The sequence below is a fragment of the Cnephaeus nilssonii genome (assembly GCF_951640355.1).
Source record: "Cnephaeus nilssonii genome assembly, chromosome: 10".
NCBI classification, from domain to species: domain Eukaryota; kingdom Metazoa; phylum Chordata; class Mammalia; order Chiroptera; family Vespertilionidae; genus Cnephaeus; species Cnephaeus nilssonii.
This window is the reverse complement of record NC_137081.1, coordinates 53,624,789-53,647,543: the sequence shown is the minus strand read 5'-3', so window position 1 is coordinate 53,647,543 and position 22,755 is coordinate 53,624,789. Positions and strand designations below refer to the sequence as shown.

The following is a 22,755-nucleotide window of genomic DNA, read 5'->3' as shown; positions in this document are numbered from 1 at the left end:
ATATTCGGTAATTGGCAGGACCTTCACATTCGTTTCTTAGCCTGAGGGTTGAGAACTATTTCAGAGAGTGAAAAGGCTCTGAAACTCCTTGCCTTGGCCATGCGAGGAAATGAAAATCAGTATTGCATGTGACAGGAAATGGCAGAGATTAGTGTCATTTTTATTTATTTTATTTTTAAATTTAATTTTTATTGTTGATACTATTACAGATGTCCTCCATTCCTCATCCCCCCCCCTGCTTTGCCCACCATTTAAAAAAATATATTTTTATTTATTTCAGCACTTTTTATTAAACTAGATAGATGCTAAACAAAATCCTTGCTAACACTTCTTACTTTCTGTTTGTTTGATAGTAACCATCCTAATGAGTGTGAGGTGGTCTTTCATTGTGTGTTGTATTGATTTGTTCAATAATATGTCACTAAGAAATTAAATTTGTATAATGTAATTAGGTACATAATTAACACTCATCAAATATTTAATCACCCTTCAAACATCTAACATGTAAATACAGTAGTTTCTAATTATGTTTTGCTGTATGAAGATAAACCTAGTTACATTTTATTCTGTTATTCAAGAATTCATAAATATAAAACTTTAATGGAAAAGTTAAACTAATCTTTAAATCTGGCTTATAAATTAAATAAAAACAACGTTTTCTTTATCATATATTGCTTTTAGCAAATATTAAACTATTTTAAAGTCAAGGATTTAAAAGAGAAAATGATACCTCTATATTGATATTCTTTTGCTCATTCCATTTGAGGGGAAAAATAGTTATGTTACTAGTTTATTTCCTTTGGGGACCTTAATGCATAATGGACCCAATGTCCAGAGATAATGTAATAAAAGCACTTAGCACAAAGCTATCATACAACATGATTCTTATTTATCAATGGTATCACCTATAATTATAATACAGTATTTTACAACTGAGGTAAAAAATAATATTGTGGGGGAAAAAAGAAAAGAAAAAGCTAAAAATTAGGCCTAGACTTTTTCTTTCAAATCTCTTATTTCCAAAAAATTGCCACTAGAAGGAAAATGTGGAATCTGCTGAGAGAAACCAAAGGTGGCTTCAGAGAGGCAGAGGCAGGCTTTGAAAAATGAATAGCAGTTCTGAAGGCAAAGAAGGAAGGATCAGTTGTATGCAGAGGATGGCAAACATGGTGTGGCTAAAGCATTAGGATAGTGTGCCTGGAGGTAGAATGACTGGAGATGAAATTTAAATATTTGCAAGAGGTCAGATAGTGAAGAATGAATTAATCCTTGAATTTACTCAATGAGGTAAGTATTATTATGATCTCCATTTTACAAATAAATAAACTAAACACAGAAGATTGACTTGCCCAGTCCACATGACTAGCAAGCCTTAGAGCCGGGATTCAAATGCACCTTGTCTATAGGTGACTGAATGCAGCAAGATTACCATTAACTGGAAGACTGGAGTGCATGTACTCACTTGATCATGACTATTTTTAAAAGTTGAAGCAATAAGGAATTTGATAATTAGTATCCATATCATAATAGTTCTCCAAATGATTTTGCAAACATTTGAAAGTTTTATAATTAGTAAATTCCCATTCTCAAAAATAGGAAAGAAACCTCGCTCCCACTGGAGACTATTTTCATTATAACTTCCTGTTCCCTTATTTTAAACTAGAGGCCCGGTGCACGAAAATTCTTGCACTGGGCGAGGGAGGGGGGGTGGGGTCCCTCAGCCCAGCCTGTGCCCTTTCGCAGTCTGGGAACCCTCTGGAGATGTCCACCTGCCAACTTAGGCCCGCTCCCCAGGAGATCAGGCTTAAGCTGGCAGTCAGACATCCCTCTGGCAGCCCAGGAGCCCTCGGGGGATGTTCACCTGCTGGCTTAAGCTCACTCCCTGGGGGATCGGGCCTAAACTGGCAGTCAGACATCTCTCTGGCAGCCCGGGAGCCCTTCAGCCTGGCTTGTGGCTGAGTGGAGCTAACCCTGTGGGAATGCACTGACCACCAGGGGGCAGCTCCTGCGTTGAGCGTCTGCCCCGTGGTGGTCAGTATGCATCATAGCAACCAGTTGTTCCCAGTCATTCTGCCATTTGGGTCAATTTGCATATTACCATTTTATTATATAGGATTCCTGTCTCTGCTGCACCAAAAAATAATCGTATTGTTTCTTTATTCCAAATATCTTTTCTTTGAAAAAGAAAGAATCATTTTTCCCTGCTATTATTGGTTAACTTTTGTGCAACTTAGTGTTGTTGATAAGAGGATTTTCAAAGTCAATTGATAGGGCAATTCTAAGTTGTATTTGATGCACTGGTAATAATTAGTAGAGTTAATTAATTACACAGAATCCATTTGAAATTGTACATTTTGTATGCCAAACACTTTGGATATTTGAGGATGGAAATTAGGAAGACAGACTAATACTCAAGATTTCAGTATTTTTATTTTGAGTTTTCCAGGCATTTGAGACTTCTGTGTGTTCCTTATTTAGTTATATAGTTTAATAGTGTGGGAGTGGTCCTATGAAGGTGATCAACTTAGTTTATTTCATGATAAATTTCTTAAATCTCTATTTCACTTGCTAATCTTTCCCAGTTGGGATATCCTACTTTAAAGCTCCTTGGCTGCATGTAATCATAGCCTCGACAGTTATCTCCTTTCTACAGGACCTTCTCACAGTATAAGCAGGAGTAGATTACCATCCATTGGGACTTTTCTTATGAATTTATCATCATTCACCAATAAGAGTTAAGTGCTAATGGGATACAAGCACTGAGCCAGGTTTCTGTTCTATGCTTTTTATTCTCCAAGGAGGTTTAGATAACCAGTGATGTCGATAGGGCACTTGACTCCCCATTGAGAAAAAAAAAATTACAGTGGCCACTTTTCACATAAATGTTTACATTTAAAAATTGTCAATGGATATACATGCTGATAATAAATACATATTAAATAATCGAAAAAGGTAATATTCTTGATTTTTTTTTTAATCCTCACTCGAGGATATTTTTTCCATTAATTTTAAGAGGTAGTGGGAGAGGGAAAGACAGAGAGAAATTCTATGTGAGAGAAACACATTGATTGGTTGCCTCCTGCAATGTGCCCTGACCAAGAGCCTGTCCTTGTCCGGAATCGAACCCGGAACCCTTCTGCCAATGCTCTACCCACTGAGCCAAACCAGCTAGGGCAATGTTCTTGATTTTTAAATAACATATGCCTATAATTTTAGCAGTATAGGTATCACTAGAACCTCAGTAGAACTGATTCCGCTATGGGGACAATAGTCTGAGATGACTTTTTTTCAATGCTATCTTTTATATTTTCTCCCAGTAAGTTTGTTTACTCCCTCTCTATCTTCCCTCTTTCCTGGTTACCTTGTCATTTCTACTGCCTCTAGCATGTCAGAACTGTTAATGGCACAATGAACAAAAAATCTGATTTTCTTTCCTTCCTTTCTCTATCATTTTACCCTTAATGAGCTTCACCTGGGAAGATAAAACAGGAACCTAAAATGACTGAAATCATAATTACGAGAAAGCAAAATTTTAATTTTCTGCTGGTATATGAACCTTTTGTTTAGTCCCTGCGGCAAGAAGGTTATGAATATTGTTTGTGGCTACTTTAAAAACTGCTTTCAGATTACCTTAGGAGCTTTTGTAACTAAAGAATTACAGTCTTATTAGCAAAAGATTTCTAATTTCTAGTTAAAGTATTTAGAATTATACCTATTTTTTCTTTGAATAACTGTTTTTTTCTTATAATGATAAATTGCCATGATTTATTTGGATAATAGTATAGCAGGAAATCATTTTATGACATCTCAGTGATTAAAACTATAGTGTCAGCAATACCAATGCAGTAACAATGTTGATCATGAAAATGAAAGTCATGCTTAGTAAGTTAAGCTATTGACTGTTTATAGAAATGGCTTATTTATTTCCTGCTATCTCACTTTAACTTTCTCTTAATATTGATTAATCTGCATTCTCTTTCACTATTAAAAAAGCACTTTTGCCCAGGCTAGTATGGCTCAGTTGGTTGGACATTGTTCCATGCACCAGAGGTTTGCTGGTTCAATTTCTGGTCAGGACACATGCCTGGGATGAGTGTTTTCTCTTACATCAATGTTTCTCTCTCTCTCTCACCTTCTCCATTCCTCTTTCTCTAAAGTCAAGAAAAGTTCATAAGTTTTACATTTGAAAAGGACTGCTCACTCTGTATAAACGAAGGGTTTAAAAAATATCCTGTAAATTGTTCATGCCTCTTGAAAACCATAGAAACTTACTCTATACCTTTTTGAAGAAAAAAGAAATTGAAGTAGGGTAGATGTGTTAAAAAAATACCATCTATAATAATAAAAGTGTAATATGCTAATTAGACTTGATGTCCTTCTGGACGACCTTCTGGACGAAGCCAGGGCTAAAAGGGAAGGCTGGGTCCCGGGTGCCAGAGGGAGGCCGGTGCTGGCAGCCGGGGGAAGGAAGGCCTACTCTTGCATGAATTTCATGCATCGGGCCTCTAGTCAAATATATATTTTTTTAAATAAAAAAGTTATGTCTGGCTTTATAATCTTGAGATATAAAATTAAGTCATATTTGGTTAGCATTTAAAATATAATAACTCAGAGGTACTACCTGCCTGGTAGAGTTCTGGAAATATATGGTATTTCTCCTGGAATTCTCCTCCCAAGCTTGCCTAGGGTTACTTCAACTATGGTTGAATCAGACTTTAATGCCTCTAATCCGTTGCTAATCTCAGGTGAGAATGAAATGAACACCAGATTCACTCATTCAGTCATTCCTCCAACTCTCTTTTGAGTGCCTATTATTAAGTGCTAGACACTAGTCCAGGTATTAACAATATAACAGTGAAAAATAAAGATAAAATTACGGACCTTATATGCTAGATTTGCCCCTCAAGATTTATGTCAACTAATGTTTAACACTGGACAGCCTAGACCAGTGGTCAGCAAACTGCGGCTCGCGAGCCACATGTGGCTCACGAGCCGCAGTTTGCCGCTCTGTTGACTAATGAGTTTGCCAACCACTGGTAGGGGATTAATCACAAGGAACAACAACTGCCTGTAATTATTGGAATTGAGAGTCTAGGCCAGTGGTCGGCAAACTCATTAGTCAACAGAGCCGCAGTTTGCCATCCACTGGCCTAGCCCATTACTATAGTTTTAGTTCTTCTGCCACCAGGTAGAAATCTGGTGGCATTCAAGGAGTTGGGGTAATGCAAGTTACACTAGAGTTATGTGACTCCCCCCATCCCATCATGTGGTGGAAGGTCCTGTCCACTACAACCATTGATCCTTCATAATTTATCTGTACAGTGTTGTTCAGTTAGCCACATAACCTCCTCATCCACATACAGACGTACCAAAACCTGCCTTGAGCCTTAAGTGTTAAACTTCTTAGTGACCTAAGTCTTTAATTTCCCTTCTTGTAAGGGCACATGTGTCCCCTTTCTCCATTCGTACCTAAGTGACTTTGTTGTAAAGGCCTTTAGCATCAGTCGTGCGATGGGCATAGATCCAGCAGTGCGTGCGCACACATCCTTTGTAGTCTAGTGGTTGCTGTTGAGTTTGGGAAGTGGGCCAGACTCTCTTCCCAGAGGTGACCTTTCCTCCAGATGGGGATGGAAGTGAGGGAATGTATCTATTTCTGCTTGTTGTCATTTAGGGCACGTAAATGGTTTAGTGATTTTAAATCTCAAAGCAAAGGGATTTGGGTTTAGCTTTTCTTCTTCCTAATAGACTCTTTGTAAATCCTATGTAAAACTGAGGATGAAAGTGGATGCAGGAGCAAGGAGACCTCCTAATTTCACTTTCCAAAATCTGAGCTTTATGCTTTTCCTTCACCCCAAATAATTATTTTACATTCTTCACTCAGAGGTGGATACTTACTCAATAACCATGTAATTATAGAACTGCGCAAGTGGATCTTTCTAGAAAGTGAAGGCAGCCTTATTTAGGTAAATTGAGCAGATCACCTCTCTGTACAGAAAACTGTCAGCAGCCAAAAAAAGAAAAGAAAAATTAGGAAATTTCATCTTTATCTTTCCATTTTTCTATCAGGCACCGGGTAATGATGTTCTGATAACCCTCCCACTAAACATCCCCTCCCCAACCCACCCACAGCTTCGATTTATGGCATTTGCCAAAATTCATGGTTACCTACCTTTTCTGTGGTTGAAAACACATCACCAAAGTGTTTTCACTGAACACACCGTGAGGAAGAGGTGTGCACAGCTGCCTCGGGAGAACTGGGTGAGCCAGCTTCAGGCACTTGTGCAAGTCATTGTTTTCATCTAAAATTTCCTGCAAAAAAACTGAAAAATGAGAAACATAATTTTTATATGTCAGTATAAATCATGTTTATTGCAATAAATGTTTAAGGAAATAACAACTCTGTTTACTTCCTGGTAAAAACAGGTTAAGTATGCTAATATATATTTCTGGACCTTTTTTGTTCCCCACCCCCCTTCACAAGGCATACCATCTACATTTCACTTGCCAATACATATCCTATTCCTTGAAGTCTGATCTCCCCTTTTGAGAGCCAGCATTTGAATTTTTCAGCCTACTGCAGCATAAAATGCTATAAAAAGGGGTTAAGATTTGTTTTCATTTATTTATTCAAGAAACACTTGCTGAGCTCTTAATATGCCAGGTACTGAAAATAGAAACATGATTAAACAGACCATATTGCTAACTATAGATCCTACCATGGGCATTATGTACCTGATGATATTGTTAGTTATTTGATTGAAATTGGAAAAGTTTTATTGGGAAGTATAAGGTGCCAAGGGAGTATATACTGGTGGTTATATATATAAAATTAAACATATCTGATAGACCTGATTGCATGGTGACATAAGAGTTCCCAGAAGCAATAGAGATGAAAAACCAATGCCCAAGTATTTGCCGAGCCTTTGTTTCTGTCACATTTGCTAATGTCTCATAGGTCAAAACAAGTCACATACCCAAATCCAGATTCAAAGGTTGGAAGAATAGATTCTACCCCCAATGAGAGAAGCTGCTAAAATATTGTGGCCCTCAAAAAAATAAATGAAAAAAAAAAACACACACACTACAATACTATCTACTTATTTGCAAACATCTATACAGGAATGCCAAGTATTTTTCTTTTCATCTTTGCTTTCAGATATTTTGTTTTATTCCTTCAGTTTCACAGTTGAATTCCAGAACTGTCTTCATGGAACTCTGATTTTCTCCTCAATGACTCTTCAGTTTTTCCAAGCAAGCCTTTGTGTTTCTAATTACCATAAGTCCCCAAATAAGCCGCTTTCTAATTACCATAAAACTCTGATTTTCTCCTCAATGACTCTTCAGTTTTTCCAAGCAAGCCTTTGTGTTTCTAATTACCATAAGTCCCCAAATAAGACATGTGCATATGTCTTTTGAATAATCTACACTAATAAAATGGAAATATGCAAATTGACCATACCTTCACAACACCCACCAACCAATCAGGAGTGAGTATGCAAATTAACCCAACAAAGATAGCTGGTTAATTTGCATACACAGGTGCAGAGTGTAGACTGAAGACTGAAGACTGAAGAGGCTTGGCTTCTCCGCTCTGGCCGGAGCGAAGGCCTGGTTCCCAGGTGCCAGAGGAAAACCGGTGCCGGCAGCCAGGGGAAAGAAGGCCTATTGCACAAATCTTTGTGCAATGGGCCTCTAGTACAATATAAAACTAAATCTGGAAAATTTTACAGTTTCACATTTTTGGTCATTTCCTGACCTATTTCCCTGAAGCAAAGTGGCAGGGCTGTTCAGAAATTATAATTTAGTTAAAATGGGGTTGGGAAGGTAGAGAGTAACCACTTTCTCTTTTGTATTCATTTTTTAAGTATCCTAGGACATATGTTGATCTCTTTTCTCCCCCTTCCTTGCAAAATAAAACAACAAAACATAAATGCTTTAAAATAATAGTGAAATAACAAGCTTCAGTCATTATAAAAATAGATGCCTGGTCTGGCCGTTGTGGCTCAGTGTTTGAGCATCGACCTATGAAACAAGAGGCCACGGTTTGATTCCTGGTCATGGCACATGCCCAGATTGCGGGCTCAATCCAAAGTAGGGGACATGCAGGAGGCAGCCAATCAATGATTCTCTCTCATCATTGATGTTTCTATCACTCTCTCTCTCTCCCCCTTTCTATCTCTGAAATAAATATAAAAAATGAAAAAAAATAGATGCTCTATCTCACCTTATTTTCCCCCATGCTCTACATACTATGGCCCAACTCAAGTCTTACCTTTTACATGAAACTTCCCTTGCTTGCCTAGATTATCCTTGATTTTACTCTGTTATGAACTCCTATAGATTAGTATTATTTACTGCTTTTATTTGTATTCAAATTTGTATTATTCACTGCTGTTTTCTTTGGATTTGAGTCCGTAACAATTGGATGGTTATCCTTTTTTAAGTGCACCTATCATATCCTATAAGCATTCCTTATTATCCTGTTTCTTGACTAACTTGAACTGTAAGCCTCTCTTTGAGTGCTATAAATATCCAGCCTCAAGCTGTCTGATAGCCTGTCAAAATTGAAATTCTCCTTTCCTTTATTTCTTAGAAAATACCTATTGTTAGGATTAATTTTATTTATTCAGGAAATGTTGAGGCTTACTATATTTCAAGATAAAAAAAATAACACTGCCATCTCAACTTGTTGTTTTGCTTAAGACAGTGGTACAAATGTATAGGAAAGTTCCTCTTAGTATTGCTGTTTCATTTCCCCTAATATTTTCAAAATATATTCATATCTAAATGACATGTATTTTTATTACTTTTTGGATTTTTAACATGATATGAAGTTAATTTGTTGAATGTTTTGACTAATTTAAAAAATAAAAATTATTCTTATATCATCTTTAAAAATAATTTAGGTTAAGTTAATGAATGCCAAGTCATTTCAGAATAATGACATTTATCACTAAGTTTCTTGAATTTCTTTTTAATTCTTTATTGTTCAAAGTATTACATGAGGCTCCTTTTTCCCCCCATTGACCTCTCCCCCACCACTCCCTACCTCAAGCACAAGCCCTCACCTCCCCCACTACTGTCTGTGTCCATTGGTTTTGCTCATATACATGCATACAAGTCCTTTGGTTGATCTTTTAACACTTCACCTCCCGCCTTTCCTTATAGGTTGTACAGTCTGTTTGATGCTTCTATTTCTCTGGTTCTATTTTTGTTCATCAGTTTATGTTGTTCATTATATTTCACAAATGAGTGAGATCATGTAATATTTATCTTACTCTAACTGGCTTATTTCGCTTAGCATAATGCTCTCCAGTTCCATCCATGCTGTTGGAAATGGTAAGAATTCCTTCTTTTTTACAGCAGTGTATAATTCCATTGTGTAGATGTACCACAGTTTTCTAATCCACTCATCTGCTGATGGGCACTTAGGCTGTTTCCAAATCTTAGCTATTGTAAATTGTGCTGCTATGAACATAGGGTGCAAAGAGCCTTTCTGATTGGTGTTTCTGTTTTCTTGGGATACATTCCTACAAGTGGGATTACTGGATCAAATAGAAGTTCCATTTTTAATTTTTTGAGGAAATTCCATACCGTTCTCCACAGTGGCTGCACCAGTCTGCATTCCCACCAGCAGTGCACGAGAGTTCCTTTTTCTCTGCATCCTTGCCAGCACTTGTCATTTGTTGATTTGTTAAATATAGCCATTCTGACAGGTGTGAGATGGGACTTCATTGTTGTTTTGATTTGCATATCTCGGATGATTAGTGACTTTGAGTATGTTTTCATATGTCTCTTGGCCTTTTGTATGTCCTCTTTCAAAAAATGTCTATTTAGGTCCTTTGCCCATTTTTTGATTGGGTTATCTTCCTTTTGTTAAGTTGTATGAGTTCCCTGTAAATTTTGGAGATTAAACCCTTATTGGAGACAACATTAGCAAATATGTTCTCACATGCAGTGGGCTTTCTTGTTGTTTTGTTGATGGTTTCTTTTGCTGTGCAGAAGATTTTTATTTTGATATAGTCCCATTTGTCTATTTTCTTCTTAGTTTCCATTGCCCTTGGAGCTACGACATAGTAGTATGTCTGATATTCTGATGCCTATGGAGTCTTCTAAGATTTTTATGGTTTCCTGTCTTACATTTAAGTCCTTTTTTCATTTTGAGTTTATTTTTGTGTATGGTGTATGTTGGTGGTCTAGTTTCATTTTTTTTTTGCATGTATCTGTCCAATTTTCTCAACACCATTTATTGAAGAGACTGTCGGGACTCCATTGTATGCTCTTGCTTCCTTTGTCAAATATTAATTGAACATATTTTTGTTCTTCTTAAGTGATATCTATGAGAATAGAAAATTCTATTTGGGATATGATATTGTAAGAAAAATTTATGGTAATAGGGATCCCAACCTTGAATGGGTAAATGGAAGAAGAACCAACAAAGGAAACTCATATGGATAAAACAAAGGTGGAGGGAGGAGGGCCAAGAGAAAGTTCAGTCATAGAGAAGAAAGTGGCCAATGCTGTCAAGTGCCACATACAGAAACAGTAGAGCTGAAAAAACTCCACAGAACTCAGTATTACTAGGGACCTTGGTGAAATCTGGTTTATTAAAGACTGAGTTTTCACTCATTTAACTGTGAAGGGAAGGGAACTGATGAGATAACTGACTAGTTGAAGGTTGGTAGAAAGAATGATTTTTTAAAAATGATAATAGTATAATTATAAACTATGGGAAATAGACACAGAAAGATCATTACGACAGTTAATAAGCTATTGGTATTATAAAATATATAACCAAGTAGTTAGTATTGTGACTGATCCGTGGAATACCAAAATACAGTGCCAAACTTTAAGATTTACACCATCATAAACACAAAGACTGTGTGCTGGACTGAATTGAATTGAGTTTTCATTGACATGTAAATCATCATCTTCTGTGATCTGGAATAATTTAGAGTTTAATTTGTGCTTTTACTTTGATAAGGTCATCGGACACTATTTATTGGAGTTCATGTGCCCCTGGGAGGAAGAAAAAGCCATCGACGTCACAGGCATCGTGGTCATAAACACAGAAAGAGAGACAGAGAGAGAGATTCGGGATTAGAGGATGGAAGGGAGTCACCTTCCTTTGGTAAGAATTGCCTTGTTTTTATTAAATTTGTGACCATAATAATATTGCATTTGTTTGTACAATCCAAATTAACAGCCATATACTTGTTTATATTTTTCTAAATTATATTGTGTTGGACAGATTGGGGAGAAGTGGGAGAGAGAAAACTTGATTCTTTTTTTTCCTCTTGTGCATCTGCTTTATGAATGTGAGAATTATGTTAGATTTGTGAGTGAGGAAAAACACTTAAGTAGTAAAACTTAGTTGTATAAACTCTTGATAATTTATCCCAATAATAGTCATTGCTCTATGTAGTTTGAAAATCCAGGGGGAAATGTTTTATTAATTTCCCATTTACATTGCTAATCTGCCCAAATTTTATTCTTAGGATGTGAAATTTCTGCTATTTTGACTGTTTTTCCTTTGAAAATAGATACAGAATATCAACATGTAGTAATATGGTAGTTGTTAACAATTCCTGAGAGCCTGTGTACGTGACATAACCAAGAACCAGCCTTTCAGTTCCTTGACCATCCTGTCTCCTATGATCTCCTTCACTGCAGCCAGCTCACCTACTCATCCATGATTACTTCATCTCTGAATGCACTCACCTAGCTCTCTGACCACAGTTTCTCTTCTTATTTGCTTGTGCAACTACTTGATTTCTCTACTTTTCCCCTATCCATGTAATAATCTTTATTTATTTATTTTTTTAAATTTCTTTATTGATTAAGGTATCACATATTTGTCCTCGTCCCCCCATTCCCATCCCACACCCCTCCCCACACATGCCCCCACCCCCCTGTTGTCCTTAACCGCTGGTTAGGCTCATATGCCTGCACGCAAGTCCTTTGGTTGATCTCCCCCTTTACCCCCACCCTTCCCTACCCTCCCACCGAGGCCCGACAGTCTGATCCATGCCTCCTTGTTTCTGGGTCTGTTCTTGTTCATCAGTCTATGTTGTTCATTATTTCCCCTAGATGAGTGAGATCATGTGCTATTAGAAATACACTTATAAGAATCGAAAATGAGACAAGCAATAATGGTTATGGTGACAGGCAAATGAATCAGTGTGTAGTGAGTTTCTTTCTGGGCCAACAGATCTTTTGAGACCCAATTTCAATGTCCAACAGTTCCTTATGTGTACATGTCAGCACTGACATTTCCTCAAGGAAGGAACAACCTAAGACAGGCACAGTCGCAGAGGGGCCATCAGGAGAGAATTTGGGGATCAACAGAGGTGGGGCACAGACCCTCATCCCCCCAACATTGCAGGGGCCTGAATCCTAGCCCCTTCTGAGGGAGGTCTCCTGCCCCCATGGCTGCTTCGTGCTTCCCATGCCCAGCTCAGATCAGGACCCAGGTGACCGACAGAGACTTGGCCGACAGCAGCTGCCCTATCACTCCAACAAGAATTGTTTGAGTTGCCTTGTACCCATGGTGTGGGGAAGGGGGTTTACGATATCTAAATCCAGCCTACCACCAGGAATGCTCAGGACCTACTCAAGAAGGCAAATAATCCCTTCCACCAATATTTACAGGGTAAAACAAGATTATTGTTAGAGTAATAAATTTGACAGTAAAATAGTAGTCAAGTTTTCAGGCAAATTTAAATTGGCTAGTTGAAATAATCTTTATTTCTTTATCCTACTCTGATTTCATAGCTTGTAATTTTAGTAATATTTTTGTTAATATTCCATATATAGTAGGTCCCTTGTTATAGATTTATTCATACCTTCACTCCTACTTTAAAATCCATACTTATGTTGGGTTTTCTCCATGTTTTTGCTTTCTCCCTTCCTCCTCAAGTAGGGATACTCTGCTGGACATAGTCTTTCAACAGGGTGGATTGTAGCCATTTAAACTCATGACTTACATGAGTTTCTAATCAAAGAAATGAGTTTTTAATCAAAGAAATGCAACAGAATTGGGAAGAGGTATTTTCAATACCTCTTCCCAATTCTGTTGCATTTCTTTGATTAAAAAAAATGATTTTCAACCTTTTCACCATTCGCCAACATCCTCCTTTTCACCATCACTTAGCAGATGCTTTGTACTTCAGAAAGGAAATACGTCACCAGAAAGAACTCATTCAATTTCCTTCCTATTAAATATACAGACCTATATGCTTACATCTGCAACTGCCCCCCTTTAATATAATGAGGGGGTTTTCTTTTCAATTATGTTTATTTCTTGTTCTCTCCCACCTGGAAACTTATACAATTTGTAGTCTAAATGATTATTCTCATCATCTGTTAGACATAATCAAGTCTCTCCCATTTTAAATAGTTCCCCAACTTCCCTCAAGCCCCCATTCAGATATAAAATGTATTCAGATATAAAATAAGTTAATGTTCAACAAAGACTTGTATTCAGGATCTATAAAGAGCTCTCAAAACTCAACAGTAAAGAAACAATCAACCTAATTTAAAATTGACAAAATATTTCAACAGGCATTTCACCAAAGAAGACATATGGACGACCAATAAACACATGAAAAACTGTCAACAATAGACATCAGAGAAATGTAAAAAGTACCACAATGAGATATCACTGCACAGAACAGCTAAGAAACAGTTGACACCAAGTGCTGATCAGGATGTGGAACAAGTACAACTCTCTCATACATAGCTGGTCAGAATGCAAAAGAGTACAGACCCTCTGGAAAGCAGTTTTATAAAGTTAAAAATACACTTAGCATATAACATAGCAATCCTACCCCGAGGCACTTACCCTAGAGATATAAAGACTTATGTCCCACTGAAAAACCCATATAAGAACAAGTATTGCAGTTCTATTCATAATTGCCCCACACTGGAAACAACCTAAATATCCTTCAACAAATGGATGCATAAATAAACTGTGTACATTTCTACAATGGACTACTTCTCAGCAGTAAAAAGAATGAACTATTGATATACTTAGTTACACAGATAAATTTCAAAATCTCAAAGGCATTATACTAAGTGAATAACAACAGTCTCAAAAGGTTACATATCATATTTTTCCATTTATATGACATCTCAGAAAAGGAAAAACTATAAGCAGTGGAAACCAGATTAGTTGTTGCTACGGGTTGAGGGAGTTTTTTGGTGACTTATATTCAGCATAGTTTTAGTATAAGTTAATTTATCATAGTCTACTCTTCTGAATATTACCATAAAATATAGCATATATGATGAGAGATGTATGTATGTGTTGTGTAAGGTAAATGGAAGTAGTTTTCATGATTGTTATAAGTAATACAAAATAATCATCATAATAATCATATTTTATTATATATATATAAAATAAAATATGATTATTATGATGATTATTTTGATGATTGTATATACATTATTATGATGATTATTTTGATGATTATATATACATTATATGATTATTATGATGATTATATATACATTATCTGCTTATGGGTTTACATATTTATGTTCCCAAATTATGCTAGACTTAATGTAATGCTAAATTTAGTTTTAATTCCCCAAGTTTACTTTAGATAAGTGTTGTAGTGGAGGCAAGGGAGGTGTGAGTTTGGAGTGGTGATGAAGGAGGTGACCGAGACATTTTAAGCATAAAGTCATGGTAATGCATGCTCATGTCTCTGATTTTCCATAGACACCCCATCACAGCGGGTACAGTTTATTCTTGGAACTGAGGATGATGACGAGGAACACATTCCTCATGACCTTTTCACAGAACTGGATGAGATTTGCTGGCGTGAAGGTGAAGATGCTGAGTGGCGAGAAACAGCCAGGTGAGGATTTTTGTTGAAGGGTGAATGCATACTAAATAATTTTCATGCTATTAGAAAAACAGATATTTACTGCCATGATTTTGCAAACATCCACGAATGCTGCTAATTTCTGAAATTGCTCATCTGGTCTGGGCATATCCTATAATGGGGTCTGGGTCAGAGTGAGCTCTGAAGGCAGTAATTATAGTAAATAGTGACTCAGAGCCAGCAGCAGCTGCAGCCCTAAAGATAAACAGTAGCATAATTTGTGTGTCATCAGGAAAACAATAGAAATCTAAAAGTAACTTATTTATTTATTTTTGATTGCTGGCCTGTGCCCAAAATATATGATAATTTGAGTGGGGGGTGGGGTGGGGTTAAAAAGGAAGGGAAAACATTATAAGAGGCTTTTTAAAAAATATTTTATTGATTTTTTTACAGAGAGGAAGGGAGAGGGATAAAGAGTTAGAAACATCGATGAGAGAGAAACATTGATCAGCTGCCTCCTGCACACCCCCTACTTGCTGCAACCAAGGTATATGTCCTTGACTAGAATCGAACCTTGGACCCTTCAGTCTGCAGGCTGACACTACATCCACTGAGCCAAACCAGTCAGGGCAGGCTCTAAGTATTGTCCTGGATTTATGTCCTATTTGGCGAGGATAAAAGTATTTTATAATGTATTTCTAAGATATGTATACATTCAAACATAGTGTTTTTCAAAATAACTTTCTCAAGATTACTTTTTCTGTCATTTGTAATTAATATTTCTATATTGTCATATAGTCATTGAATTGCTATGAAAGAGTAATAAGCTAAATTTTGCATTTACTAATTTATTCTTGCTCATTGTCTCATTTATATAACAAACACTTATGAAGTACCTATTATGTGCCAGGTGCAATGGATATAGAACAATAACAAAAAACTTAAAATTTTCCTTCAACAGTCTCATAGTCTAATTTGGGGATTTAGGCAAGTAAACAAAATTGTAAATGAATGCTGTAATACAGGTGTGCACAAGGAATTGTGGGCACACCTAGGATTGCCACTTACCCTCTGCTTCCCAAGTTTTATTGTGAACACCAGCCACATGGAGTCTTGTTGAAATGTAGATCTAATAGGCCTCAGGCATAGTGTCAGATTCTAACACTCTTCCAGGTGGTGTCATACCAATGTTTTTGGGGTGAGGGCCACATTTTGAGTAGCAATGATTTAAACCACAGGGCGAAAGAGAGGGAATCAAAATAGCTTCCCAGTATATATAAAATATACTTATAATATAAAAGTATATATAAAATATAATAATATATTTGGACCACTTTCCATGTTATTAGTACAGATGTACATCTTATAATGACTGCATTGCATTTAATTATATGGATAATTATTTATTTAGATTGTTTTATTTTTTGCTGTAATCGTTGATGCAGTAATTATTTACTCATATGTTTGGCATTATTTTGTAGGCATTTATGTAGGGTGAATTTCCAAAAGTGGAACCTATGTACAAAAAAGCAGACGTTTTTACTTTGGAAGATATTTAAAAACTATCTTCATAAATTGTTTTGGTAATTTATACTTTAACATTGTATGAGAGGGCTTATTTTGCCCAAATCCTTGCCATACTAAATCACCAAACTTTATTTTTATAGATGAAAAATAAATCACATTGTTTTGACTTGCAGTTCTTTAATTATTAGTGAGATTGAACATCTTTTCATATGTTTTTTATTAATTAATTTATTTATGTGAGAGAGAAGAAGGGAAAGAGAGAGAGGGAGAGAAGAGAGACATCGATTGTTGCTCCACATAGTTATGCATTCATTGGTTGATTATTTTATATGTCCTGACCAGGGATCAAACTTGCAATCTTTGTGTATAGGGACGACACTCTAACCAACTGAGCTAGCTGGCCAGGTCCTCATTTGTTTTTATTTTATTCTTGTGAATTAATTGCTTCTTTTCTTTACCTATTTTATGTAAAATCATAATTTTCTTTATTTGCCATTTTTAATACCTAAAATTGATGGAATGTTATTCTTTGTGAATTATGTTTTAAGTAAAAATTTACAAAATTAATGAATTTCCTTATGATGCCTTCTATTATAATATTTTAAAGATAAAACCAAATTTGAAATTGTTTTTATATAACCAAGTTGATTTCAGGATTAAGAACCTTTTACTTTATATTTTTCTTTCAATTGCATCAAAAACAAAATACTTTGGAGTTTTTAATATACATAATATATGTAGTCATCTTCTTTACTTGATGATAAAAACCACAACAATCTTCACAAATTAGTGATACAACTATTTATATGACTTGTTGATAAGGAATTTAAAGTGCTAACCTCCCTGTATAAGTTTAGAAGTATCAGTTTTCAAAAGTTATAAAATATAGGTGTTCCTGTTTGTTCATTAAATTCCACATATGAGTGAGGCAAGAACACGTATTTCTTATAACTGCCAAGCAAAATATGATACAGATTCATAGATAGAGAGTAGGCAGACAGCTCTGGAGGGTATGGGGTGGGAGGATTGAGCAAAAAAGTAAAAAAAAAAAAAAGCAAGAGAACTCCTGGACATGGTGGTGATTTTGGGGTGTAGGAGAAGGTGGAGGTGGAAGAAGGTATAGAGGGGATAAATGGTGATGGGAAAAAAGAAGAAATAGGTGTTCCCAGATGACTTGAAGTATTTCTTTCTTTACTCTCATTCCATATAATATAGCTAAGAAGTAAGCTTGGAATATGTGTTTTGGCATGAGTAGCTCTCTTATTCTTAAAATGCTTGTTGATGTTTCACCTTCCAGATCAAATAGTTATCTGTTCCTTTTAACCATTAGCTTCTTGTAATTTGCCCAGTCTCATAAAGCTAGTAGGTGACAGTGCAATTTAGAATCTAGTCTTTCACTCTGTCACAGTTGAGCTGATAAGATTTTTATCATGTTCTAATGGTTGAGTTGAACAAAGTGTTTATCCTAAACCACCAAAACGTATTGCTATTTATTTATCCTATCTAATAAGAGGGAATATGCATATTGACCGTCACACCATCACAAAGATGGCAGTGCCCATAGCCACAAGATGGCGGTGCCCAGTCCCCTCAGCCCCCCTGAAGTCCCCCAGTTCTTTTAGCTCAGCCAGGGGGGTGGCAGGCACATGGTGCGGCCAGACCCGCCCTCAGCCCCCCAGCCGCCCAGGGCCGGCCCGAGGTGCAGGCAAGCCTTGGATGGTGGCTGCACAGCTGCCCAGGGCCGCCTGAGGCTCAGGTAACCAGGGCCGGCTGAGGCTTGCGCTGCTGGCAGTGGCAACAGCAGAGGTGTGATGGGGGCATCACCTTCCCCTGATTGCCGGGTCGCCTCCCACCCCTGAGGGCTCCCGGACTGTGAGAGGGGGCAGGCCGGGCTGAGGGACCCCCCCTCCAGTGCATGAATTTTCATGCACCAGTCCTCTAGTAAATCATAAAAGAGATGATCTAGTTAATTATTAGTATTCTTGAATATTATTAGCTAGGACCTGTGTTCTCAGACATGCTTCCAGAACCTCATGCATGGTGCAGCTGTTTAAGGTTCAGGGAGACATCTGATTAACAATCAAGTAGTAACAGACATTGAAGAGGAGGGTACATGAATTTTGGCTGAGACAATACGTCAGGGAAGAACAGTACGTATTTATTGAAGACTTAGAAATATAGTGGGTTTTAAAGTGGCAGAAGTAACTTTGTTCTGGTGTCCCTAATTCCTTTAAAAAGGCTAATTTTAGTTAATTCATTACTCCATCTAATTTGTCAAATGCAACTTAATTCTAATAGATCATTAGCATACCATTTGAAGCACTTCATTCTTTTGATTAGTATTCCAGGGGGATTAATATGTTTCTACCCCAGTAGAAATAAAAAGAATAGTTTATCAGCACATTGCACCTGTCATATTTCACATCTTGAATAATTCATGCCCACTGTTGTTGCCAAGTAAAACTTGAGGAAAGTTTTAGATTTTCAAGTGAAATTTTTGAATCAAAATTATTTAATAAATGTTTGTGAAAAACAGCTGTTCACTTTTAAAAACCCTAAAGAAGCCATATGACAAGGACTAATGAAATCAACAAGATTAGAATGTTCTGCTTATAAATAACATATAATGTTATTAATAGAAAAGTGCTCAAAGACACCACAGCTGTGCACTTGTGGAGACAACATGCTTGACTCACTGTGGTTGTCCTTTAAAAAGTGCTTTCCACAAAGGAGCTCAGAGGAGGCCAAGCAGGGGGTAGCAGTGAGGCCTCTGATGCATACACGGTAGTATAGAAAGGATGACTACCTCAAAATGATTTTATTGATGTTGTGAAGCATTTGATATTCAAAAGTAGCAAAGGTTAAAGTCATCACGATTTTTCAGTGCAATGTGAGGTGTGAAGATAATATGGATTAAGAACAGCTAATATCGATAAACTCTAGGTTTGGATATATTTCATTCCCCCCTTTTTTGTTAAAATAGGCCCTTTATAATTACATACGTTATTCTCAGGCCCCCCACCCTAACCATTTTCCCACTCTAACCCTCCATATCCCCAGCTCTACCCAAAGGAGGATGTTTTCTCTTGAGAATCCATGACTTCCCCGAGGCTATAATTTTGGATGGTATAGTAACCTCTTTACTTTCTATATGAGTATAAGCAGAGAATAAAAATTCTTTGCAAAGGTCATCTGAATTAGTGGGAATGGAATAAACAGAAAGAGTTAATATATATATGGAAAACATCTATTTCTAATTTACAGAAGAAATTTACTTTGTAGACTTTTAATATGAGTATTATAGAGATTATTGTCAACTTAATCCTCAAAGAATTAATGAAACACCTATATTAGGTTGTTGCAGTTTAGTACAAAGAGATTCCAATGTGTTAATCATGGATGAAAACAGATCCAGATACTGAAGGAAATGAAAATATTCTCTGAGTTTAAACCTGTCCTTCCCCCAAGAAAATGTCATGCATTTGGCCTATAACCTTGGTTTTTTTTCATTGTCCATCACTTCTCATTCATGCCTGTGAGACTTGTTTGCTTTGGTTTGCTATTCAAACAAATGTCAGCTGAGTTTATTTGAAAACTGGAATAAATTGCAGCACTTTAGGTCATTAACTGCAATCAGGCATTTTGCAACTGACAGCATACTCAGTGACTACAAATCTTGAAACAGGATTTGGTGTGTTCTCAGACCTGTTAATTTCTATCTTTGAAGTTTAAAATGGAATGAACCCCTGTTCCCTCCCCCCTCCCCGCCCCAGAAAGTAGCTATACTTATGCATTTTGTGTATATATAAAATTTTTAATGTAGTCTTTAAAATATTTAAATATCTTAAAGCAGGGGTCCTTAAACTTTTTAAACAGGGGGCCAGTTCACTGTCCCTCAGACCATTGGAGGGCCGGACTATAGTTTTAAAAAAACTAGGAACAAATTCCTATGCACACTGCACATATCTTATTTTGAAGTAAAAAAACAAAATGGCAAAAACACCCGCGGGCTGTAGTCTGAGGACACCTGCCTTAAAGCCTTTGGCATTATTCTGAAGCTGGCATGAAGCACTGAATCTTGAAATGTTTAGTAACTTGCTATTTGTAACTTGCGGGTTCCTTTTTATGGAAAGGATCTTCCGTTTCCTCCTGCAGTGGTCACGAAACCTGTGGCTAAATCAAACCATTCGTGCAAATAACTTATATGTGGTCCTTTTAACTACCAAGTGGTTTGGAATTCCCAGAAACTTCATTCTCCTTTTCCAAAAGGCAAAGCACCCAATTTGAAAGAAATTATTCTAAAGAAAAGAATATACCTTTTGGATTTGTTTTTAAAATGTCTTTTCAGACAGACACATAGATCAATGCAGCAGAATAGGGAACTGGGAAAGACCAACACAAATACTGCTGAGTTTTGACAAAGGGAGCCTTTAAATAAAGGAAGACTTGTCTTTGGAACAAATGGTACTGAAACAATTATCTACAGGTAAAAATAAATAACCTTGGTCTAAACCTCGCATTGTATACAAAATTTAATTGACAGTAAATTATAAATTTAAAACATAAAGCTATGAAAATTTTAGAGAAAGCATAGGCGAAAATCTTAAGGACCTGGGGCTGGATGATGAGTTTTCATACATGATATCAAAAGCACAATCCATACAAGAAAAGAATTATCAATTGGATTTCACTCAAATTAAAAACTTTTGTGCTGTGAGAGACCCTGTTGACAGGATGAAAAGATAAGCTACAGACAGGGAAAATTCTTTGGGGTGATGGAACAGTGTTGTATCTTGATAGTGGTGGTGGTTACTGAATCTATCTATATGTGGGATAAGAATGCATGAGACTACACATTCAACTCCCGCCCCAGGAATTCTTAAAATTTAAATTTTCACTTTCAAGGAGCCAAGATAAAATGATGCAGATGTTTTATTATTTATTTAATTATCTTCACTGTTATTTGGAAGTATAAAATTTAACTATAATTTTTCTTATATGAAAGGGTTTGCTAATATATGTAGATCTAGAAGCCCACTAGTATTTAAAAAATGAATTTATTATTGGTGTTATTACAACTCACAAACAACATTATTGTATGGGTTAGTTTATGGATTTATACTTAAATAATTAAGAAATAATATTTTAATAATGTAGAAACATTTTTCAGGATTTCTTACTTGAGTAAAAAATTTAAACACAACATTTTAGGAGTGGTTTTATATGTAGAGATGACAGAATGTACTATAGCTCCAGAAACATTAACTGAAGACATTTTTCAGTTGAGAGAAATCTATAGTCCCTTACATCCTTTCATAACTCTAAGTCTTCTTTACTACCCAAGGGACTGGAAACTAGATTTCAATTCTATCAAGGTTCTTTAGTCAAACACCAGAATAAGTGTTGCTTATATACTCCCTTCTTTTTCCCTTTTTGTAAAAACATCATATGTGAATAGTATGCAAGGTGACAGAGGATTTAATAAAAGTTGTATCCACTCTCTTGGAGTCATGTCTGTGGATAATGTAAAAAAAAGAGGAAGAGAACAGAGAAGACTTTTCAGGTTGAGATTTGTTCCAGACAAGAATGGAAATCAAATGTTAAATCAGTTGTTTCCACTATATGCATTAGCAAAAGGTATTTCAGCTTAAGAAGTCCATAAATTCAACCAAAGTAATTTTATAATGGTAGAGAATGGTCACAGACTCTAGAGAAAAACAAGAACACTTGGAGTTGAAGCTGGTTGACAAGGTCATTGGCTAGGTGACCTTGGGCAAGTTTTTAATGTGTTGAATTTGTCTTATTTTATAGATGAGAAAAACATGGCCCAGAAAAACTGAAAGTATTTCCCTTGGTTACATGGAAATTTAGCTATAGAGATAAAACCTAAATTTATTTTTATTCCCAACTAGTCCAAGACTCTTTCCACAATTCCATATTATCTCAAAATGTCTGCCAAGAAGTTGATCCTTTGAGATATTGACATTAAGAATGTGACCATGATTTTACTTTTAAACCTGGAAAGAAATACTAATTTATTATATTTATTAAAATTATATTTGCTTTCATCATTCATTTCAATTAAGATTTTGATGCTGGTATGCATAGCTAAAATGGCGATCTGTATCAGTTTAAGATAAGCTAAATTCTGTTAGAAAAAAAATTCTGCAGTCTCAATGGTTTAAAATCACAAAGGCTTTTTTTATGTTTTATGATACATGTCTATCATGGTTCAATGGAGGCTGTATTGAACCTCTGTTTACTGTAGTTACTTAGAGACCCCAACTTGTATAGCAGCCTCCATCTTGAACATTTCTGATTTCCAGAACTAGTCAACAGTCACATGGCATCACCCAGTTAGAAGGGAGCGAGGTAGTGATATCCTACTCTTTGCCAA

At 36.3% G+C, this 22,755-nt stretch overlaps 1 protein-coding gene across 7 annotated transcripts in view; it reads left to right on the top strand.

The window, feature by feature from the left end:
- SLC4A10 (solute carrier family 4 member 10) overlaps positions 1-22,755 on the top strand; it is a gene marked incomplete at both ends in the record, with an annotated part of 246,251 nt that overhangs the window by 99,026 nt on the left and 124,470 nt on the right. For all 7 annotated transcript variants that reach the window (XM_079782957.1, XM_079782954.1, XM_079782956.1 and 4 more), the window contains 2 exons: positions 10,985-11,131; positions 14,726-14,864. In XM_079782957.1, the coding sequence (XP_079639083.1) occupies positions 10,985-11,131; positions 14,726-14,864 (286 nt within the window). The remainder of the gene's footprint in view (positions 1-10,984; positions 11,132-14,725; positions 14,865-22,755) is intronic.